At 32.2% G+C, this 8,771-nt stretch overlaps 1 protein-coding gene across 1 annotated transcript; it reads left to right on the forward strand.

The window, feature by feature from the left end:
• The first annotated feature begins 379 nt into the window (after positions 1-379).
• LOC115712827 (probable ATP synthase 24 kDa subunit, mitochondrial) lies at positions 380-4,983 on the forward strand. The gene is made up of 7 exons (XM_030641216.2): positions 380-591; positions 1,248-1,344; positions 1,623-1,767; positions 2,932-3,042; positions 3,331-3,477; positions 4,383-4,505; positions 4,672-4,983. The coding sequence occupies exons 1-7, from the start codon at positions 553-555 to the stop codon at positions 4,733-4,735; spliced, it is 726 nt and encodes a 241-aa protein (XP_030497076.2). The 5' UTR covers positions 380-552; the 3' UTR covers positions 4,736-4,983.
• The last annotated feature ends 3,788 nt before the right edge of the window (positions 4,984-8,771 follow it).

An 8,771-nucleotide genomic window follows, 5' to 3' on the forward strand; every position in this document is an offset into this window, starting at 1 on the left:
ACAGAGAGGGAAAAACAGTTGCTAAATCGTGGGCTAAGAGGAAGTTGAAAATTCGTGGATGAACCAAAAATAAGAGGGAAAAACGTGATAAATTATGGGTGGTTAATGGAGGTTACTTGAATTCAAAATGAACTTAGAGAACAGAAATGAAGAATCGAAAATGAAATGAAAACAAAATGAAAAAAGAGAGGGAAGAGAGTATGATTTGATTGATGATGCATGGGGAGAGAACACGTGTATGCATGGTATGATGAGTAAGTGGTAAATGTGTAATAAAAATAAGTTTGTAAGTATAAATGTAGTAATAGGCGTGTGAGGGTAATTATGTAATAAAGTGTGTAAAAAGGATTTTTCATGTAAAAATTTCTTAAAAATTGTCAAAAAATAAAATAAAAATAACAGATAATAATTATTCATTAGAAGTGATACGACGTCGTTACATGTCGTACCTTGTCCCATCTCTCACCTCATTCTTCTCAAAAACCAAACCCTAAGCATTCCCTTCAAATCCCAATCTTTTCCGAAGAAGAAGACGCAAACTGAACTCCGATCATGGCCTTTTCACTCCGCGCTTTATCTAAATCTAGGCAGGTAAGCCAATGATCGACTCCGCTCCATTCCTGATCGCTTCATCTATTCATAATTCCTCTAATTGGCTTATTAATCTCTAGTTTTTTTTTTTTTTTTTTTTTTTTTTAAATTTCTGTTGACTGGAGCCAAAATTACTGTTTTTGACTGATATAATGATATAATTGGTGTCAAGATGATCTCTCCTTTCACATTTGTATATTTTGAAATGTGCTAATGGATCGTTTTATGAGGAATTTTATGTAGATCTGCAAATAGCACGGGCTAATAGGAAAAAAATGGTGATTTTGGTTGGGGTCGGTTTTTTTTAATTATACTTCGTTTTTTTTTCTCTATGTGTATTGTTTGGCTCGCTCTTAGCGACTTTGTTTCATGTAGAGAAGTGAAATCTATAAGGTAATTGACTTTAATGTGATGGAACTTAAATATGGAGGGGATTTTTACTACGTATTATGTTGAACCATAGTGTATGTTTTGCTTTGAGATCGAAACGGGTGAGAAGAGATGAGACCCCATTTTCTCCTCTCTGGAAAAAAAAGTGTCTGGGCACTGCATTTATCTTCACTTTTAATCTTTTGTTGACACTTTATAATTGTATCGTCCAGCCTTTGCATTTTCTTTATGTGTTAATTTTTTTTTTCTTTTTGGTTTAATTATAGCTGTATGCCAATCGAGCCATTCTACAACAGGAGCATGCTGTTCCAGTCCGCTTCTTTGCCAAAGAAGCTGGCCGCCCTACTGTTCTTAAGGGAGATGGTGAGCTAAAATTTTGTTCTTGCTATTAAGTATGTGATAGTTGTATCAAGCTGTGGAATTGACTACTTTTATCTTTGTACACATGTGGGAAACCTTGGGTGAACATTTGTGTTGATGGGATGGGAGGAATCTTCTCACAAAAATTAAGTATCAAAGTTTATTTCAATGATGCATCAAGCAATTTTAAGTATTGTAGTCGTTACACATGAGTACAATGGTATGCATTCTCTTTTACTTGCAATTCTGCTGACAATGTACATTTGTTTTTGTGACAATAGAGATGTTGAAGAACATCTTCCTGGAGGTCAAGAAGAAATTCGATACCGCCATGGAAGTGCTTCGGGCAGAGAAGATCACAATTGATCCCGAGGATCCAGCTGCAGTAACTCATTATGCTAAGGTCATGAAAACAGTGCGGGAGAAGTGAGTATTTTCTTTTACTTTTTTTTTCTCCTTATTTTTCTTTTCCGTTTAAAACAAAATAAAATCTTGTATTACCATATGAAGCTTCTTGAATACAAGAAATGGGGAGTCAATATCATAATACCCAATAGAGTACAGAAAAATTATAAAAGTTACATCACAGAATTCCAATATTTAATCAATTAGGAAAAAAGAACTTCTTCGAATTCTTCACATTGTGCAGATCTTGTGTCATATTTTTTCACTATCATCCTTATATCTTCGAAAACCCAAAAACTGCCATCAAATCAAGGCAGTGATCGCAAGAATCTGCTCATCTCTTCCCTTTTTATATGAAACAACAATACCTCCATGCATTGTGCTTGGAATGGAACAGATTATTCTAAATTCATTCAAGAGCAATTCTAACGTTAAATTGAATAAGCAATTCTAAAAACCTAAAAATACAAGGAATTAAAAATAAAAGCTAATAAATCACAACATAAAACAATACTAGAAATTTAAGAGTATAATTTGAAATTGCATGTTCAAACGTTCATAGTTTAAAATGTGTCACAAATTGTCTAACACTATATTTAAAGATAAACTCTTTTTTATCCTTAGCAGGGCAGCAAGGCAATAATTCTAGGTGAAATATTAATGATTTTTTTTTGGCTGGGATGTCATTACTGTTTTAAATGATATTTGGTTTTGATGGGCCTATTAAAAAAAAAAGACTGTTGCAGCAATTAAAATGAGCCCTCTAATGAGGAAAGCTTACGCCTCCCACAATACAGGAGGCACCATTTCAGTTGGCATGCCTCACCTCAGGGGGGCATAGGCCTTCTTTTCAGAACTTAAGCCTTAAGGCCCTTTTTTACTGCCTCAAATTGAGGCCTACCTTTATAAGCATTGCTTAAAGAGTTTAAGCCGAATCTGTAATGAGTTTGACCACTATCCTTTGATTATTTCACTTACACACGAAAGCAGGGGAAAAAAGAGAGAAGAGAACTAAATGAATAGCTGTTGATTTGTTCTCACTGTGTTGGACTTTAATTTGCATGCAAACCATGTAGGGATAATTATTCAATTGCTCCTATGCTATTACCAATATATTTATTACCTTATAATATTTTGTTCTGGTGTCACTGGTGGGTTATGTTTTTCCTGTGCATAATCTTACAGGGCAGACTTATTCTCAGAATCTCAACGTATTCAATATACCATTCAGACAAAGACACAAGATATCCCAGATGCTCGAACATATCTGCTGACATTGAAGGAGATAAGAATCAAGTACTATTTCTATTAATTCACTCTTTTGACTGTCCGAAGTTTAGATGTGATTTACATGGATTTGAGTGCTTCTTTTCTTTTCCTCTTTGTTACACACATGGACACCTTCTGAAAGTATATGTTAAATTTCAAATACAAGTTTTGAACCGTCTGGTTTGGTACTCTATATATGTTTAATGTTATGAATACATTCACGTTTTGAGAGCCAAATTGTTTTAATATTTTCCATTTATCTAAACTTTATATGATCACTTATTGTTCGTTGTCTCTTTCTGACAATTTTGGCAGGCGAGGTCTCACTGACGAACTTGGTGCAGAGGCTATGATGATGGATGCTTTGGAAAAAGTTGAGAAAGATCTGAAAAAGCCTCTAATGAGGAATGACAAGAAAGGAATGGCTGTTCTCTTGGCAGAGTTTGATAAAATCAACAAGAAGTAAGTATTAATGCAAATTTTTATTTATGATTTTATACCAATTTGAATTGAGAATATAGATCTTGCTGGTACCCAATAGGGCTCTAATTGTCAGCCATGTGGTTTGCTCCCACAATGTCTGAGTATCGAGTCCCTTACCTTTATAGCAATTGCTATACTTTCCTGGTCCTCAAATATTGTAGGGTTTGGCAGGGATCCTAGTTCCAAAAACAGAAGGAATACATGTTACTGGTTTAATTTTCCCTACTGGGCCTAGATTTCTCTATTTCTTCTTGCTAGTTGATGTTACTGGTTTAATACTCCCTACGAGGCCTAGATTTCTCTATTGTTTGTACTCTATTCTTTCTTTCTATTTGTTTTGTGCTGCACAGGATATTGCATAGTTTCTTAATTGCTTTGTTTACTAGACTATAAATTCTTTCTTCTCTTGCTCCGTCTTCAACTATAAGTATAAAATTTACAAAATATAAATTTAGTATCTTACTATGTTAAGTAATCTCAATCCTCTGTGAACTTATAATTGTTTTGATCTTGCTTTAACCTAACCTTATTGTAATGACACTATCTTACATTGGCAACAAACAAACACCATTGCTTTCTTTCCCCTCCTAAATTAATTATTTCTTAATTAATCCAATAATTTCATTTTTTCTGTCATCTTCATCTTCAGATATAGTGGTAGTAGAAATGGATGGTAAGAATGTGTCTCATGGACAATGTTTTAATATATTAAGGTTGACATGATCTACCTGATGAATACTTGTTACATCCCTTCACTACCTGTATGTCACTGAGTAGTTTAGTTATTCTCGTAGGCATTTGAAAACAAAATCTGCGAATTATAGTGGTTGCTTGCATTGTTTAAGTTACACTATTTCTAACTTTCTATACCCTTGTATTGTAAGACTTGGAATTCGGAAGGAAGATCTTCCAAAATATGAAGAACAGTTGGAACTCAAAATTGCGAAAGCACAATTGGAGGAGCTGCACAAAGAATGCTACGAGGCAATGGATACTCAAAAGAAGCGGTAATTTGTCATGGACTTCTTTTTTTTTTCTCATTTATAGCAAGGAAAATTTGATAGACAATGGGACACAGTAGATAGTGATCGTTTGTTTGGGCTGACTACAATACAAATTCTAATATGGAACTCATGGGTTTTTTTATTATTATTTTTTTTGACCATATTGCAGGGAGGAATTCAAGGATGAGGACGTAATTGAACCCAAGTCTTTGGACATCAGAAACTTTATCTAAGAATGTTGGTTTTCCTAACTGGTGGCTCCTTTTGAGGTAAAAGAAATGCTTGTGCAAAACAAATTTAGGGTATGAGGAGTGCCTCAACTATTTCAATAAAGTCACTTGAGATTTGAGAGTGCGGCAACAATGGCAGATTGATGAGATAATCTGATGTTTTGTATTTTGGTTTATTATTGTTTATGTTGCCAGGAGAGAACTAGAATCTGTTGTCACTGGTCGCATTTATCAAGTTCCTTGTTTTTTTTTTTTCAAGCCTTAACTTTTTCAGTTTTAAATTTTTAAGGGAGACTTACAGAAGTACATTACTTGCAAATTGCAATAATCAATCTGCGAAAAAAAAAAGGCTATGTTTTCGTAAAAAAGAAAAAAAAAAAGAAAGGGGTTTTTAATTTTAGTGTTATATCTGGCATTGAGTTCAGCCTGGTCAAGAAAATCTACGAAAGTTAATCAACACTAATTTAATTGCCTATTGTCTAACTCTCTGAAACTAATTTAGTTATCAAATTAGATAATGTCATACATGGAAAATTTTAATTAGTTTTGTATTTAAAGCGTTGGAATGTGTAGATTGAATTGGATAGTGTACAAACATTTTGTTTGGTTTTTTTAAAAAATAGAACGTGTCGTGTCAGAAAAGTATGGGTCGTGCCGTATTGTGTCTATTTTTAAAGGGTTGGACCAACAGGGCCCGTAAGCTTAGTATTTTCGTACCTTACTTGGATTGTACCGTGCTTTGTTCGTGTCGGTTTGTATTTCAGGCAAGTTTATTTTCACATCCGACTTAATTTTGTGTTTTACTTTTTCATGCTATCTTTTTTACAATTATTAAATTATGAGTTTTTACGGTAAAACTTTTCGTCATTTAGTTGCATTTAATCCTCCAAGTTTAAATTTTGGCGGTAAAACTCTTTAAACTACTGAACTAGTAGCAAATTTAAGGTGTTATTTGGTTAACTGTTACTATGGGTTGCTTATGTATACACTCTTGTTCACAAGACACGTTTATATTGGTACACTTAATATAATTATTTGAAAATTATTTTCAAAATTCATTTTCAAATTAAATAACATTATAAAAAATAAAAATAAAATATTTAAAAAAAAATAAAAAATATTATAAATTTTAAATAATTTTTTATATTTTTAAAATAATAATATTAGGTGTACGACACATGTACAAAAGTGTACATAAGCCGTCTATATTGACAATTAACTGTAAAAAAATAAATAACACCTTAAATTTGTTAACAATTCAATAGTTTGGAAGATTTTACTGTCAAAATTTGAGTTTAGAAAGTTAAGTGCAATTGGAGTGATAGTTGAGAGAATTTAGCCGTAAAAAACTTTTTAAAGTATATGTATATTTCAAAGGTTTAGTTATATTTATATAATTTTGAATAATATTTTACAAATAATCATATAAAAAAAATTATTAACATCATTAGAATTTAATTATTTTATTAAATACTCAAATTTTTATCTCACACTATAATTAAATTAAAATATAATCATAGTTTTTAATATTTTAATAGTTTAATTATAGAATTATAATATTCATTATTATATTTAAATTTTATTATTTTAACTTATTTATAATTGATAAATTTATATTTTATTATTATTATTAATAAATTATAGGGTTTTTAAATATATTATACTGTGCTTTTCGGGCTTTTCGTGTGTCGTACTTTTTGGGTTAGTCTATTCGTGTTTACGTGTCATGTCTTTTGTGCTTTTCGTGTCGTGTCGTGCTTAAGGACATATTTGTCGTGTCGTGTCGTGTCAATTTGTAGCATCGTGTCGTGTCGTGCCCAAGTCTGTATTTTTTCGTGCCTAATCGTGCTCGTGTCTTCGGGGCTCGTACTAATTTCGTGTTGTGTCAAAAAGTCTGACTTGTATTTACAGCATTATGAACACCTTGGCAGCCATGACTAGTGCCTTAATATAAAAATATAATTAATTTATTAATAACTGGTTTTTATAAAATTAAGGGGTTAGTACTATTTTTTTAAGAGGGGTTAATATCATTTTGAATCTTGTATTTTACAAAAATTATTAGCTGGATTCTATATTTTGTTAAATAAAAAAAATAAACATAACTTAATTTTTAATAATATAACCAAGGGCAGAAGTATGTAGTAGCCTAGGTTGGCCCTGGCTCCCAACCCAAAACTTTGATGCATATTGTTCTCATTAATTTTATAAAATATTATTACATGGCCCCCTAATCAACTATATGTTGGAAATTATTTTACCAGGATCTTAGATCTACTCACAAGTATGTTTATTAACATCCTAAATAAGAACTTTCTAAAACGATGAAATAAACACATATAAAGTTTAGGAAACCTTACATTGGGTGCAGCGGAATAATATGACTCCTTCCGTTCAGATATCTAGCCCTTGATTCCTTTCTGTAGCAGAGCATTATCAATATCTGAACCTGGATCTCTTTCTCTGAATCTTTGATGCTGAAACTCCTTTGCTGATGATTTTTCTTCACGATCTTCCTCACTATGATTGAGGTATTGCTTGATGTGTGTGGGCACTACTCTCACACTAAGATTTTCGAATTGAAGAGGGAAGGAGAAAGAGAAGGGTCAGCCAAAGATAGGGAGAGAGAAGGCTCAGGTTTTCTGAATCAGAAGTCTGAAGAAAAGTATTATTTTCCTGAAGCCTTCACTATCTATTTATAGCATTCCACTAGGGTTAGATTTGAATTATATGGCATTAAAATAATGAAAAAAATCAACTTAAAATACATACAAAGGTGGCCGGCCATACACTTAGTGGATTGGGCCTTGCTTTTTGCAATTTTGCAATTTTAACACCTTTTGTATCTGATTTTCTCAAAAATGCCAATTTCCTAATTCAACCATTTAAATGCCAATTCTAACTATTTAATAACTATAAATAATTATTAAATAATATTGTCATTTATCATATTTATTAATTGAACCATACAAAGTATCATAATTAACAAATATGCCCCTATAAACTCTTTCTTTACAATTTCGCCCTTACTTAGTGAAAATTTCACAAATAGACATAGTCTAATTTGAGAATTATAATTGATTAATCAAAACCAATTACATGAGTCTTACAATCAATATTATCTCAACTAGTGGGGGGACCATGGGTCTATATAACCGAGCTTCCAATAAGTAGATCAAGAATTTAGCACTAAAATTCACTAACTTATTAATTCTTCGTTGAATCCACGCATAGAACTTAGAATTGCACTCTCAGTATATAGAATGCTATATATGTTCCACCATATAGACACATCATTAGTTATCCATTGTTATAATCCTAATGTGATCAATTATCCTGTATATGAATGATCTACACTGTAAAGGGATTAAATTACCGTTACACCCTACAATGTATTTATTCCTTAAAACACTTGACCCCGTATAAATGATATTTCAGCTTATGTGAAATGAGATCTCCACCATTTATTTTCGTTTGGTCAAGCTCGAAGGAGATCATCCTTTGCTTACTATTCGCCAGATAGAAGCTATAGATTCCATGTTTATGCTAGCGCTCCCACTCAATTGCACTACCGTGTTCCCAAAAAGTACGTATCACCCTGACCTAAAAGTAGGCTTAACTAACAATTCAAGGAACACGAATAGCCTTTCAAGATTGAGCCTAATCATAACAGGATTAAGATCATTTGATCTAGGATCAACTAGGCGATATTGACTTGAATAGATTTTACGGTAAGTTTAATTAAATCTAAGTCAAAGTTCAATATCGGTCCCTTCCGATGCATACTCCATGCATCCAACCTAAGCTTTACTTTAACCAATGTTCTGGAAAGAACATAGTATTTCTCCAAATACAAGTAAACTCTTGTTGTAGATTATCATATCAGTAAAATCTTGTGTCTGATAAATCTAGGAAACTTTATTCACATAGTCATGTTTACTTTCCAATGTGTTGACGGCACAATAAACAGGATCAAGTATGTGAAAAGGGTTTCAGATGAATTTATACATTATGTACATATAATCATGAAATAAATCAT

The sequence above is a fragment of the Cannabis sativa genome, chromosome 4 (assembly GCF_029168945.1).
Source record: "Cannabis sativa cultivar Pink pepper isolate KNU-18-1 chromosome 4, ASM2916894v1, whole genome shotgun sequence".
Classification (NCBI taxonomy): Eukaryota; Viridiplantae; Streptophyta; class Magnoliopsida; order Rosales; family Cannabaceae; genus Cannabis; species Cannabis sativa.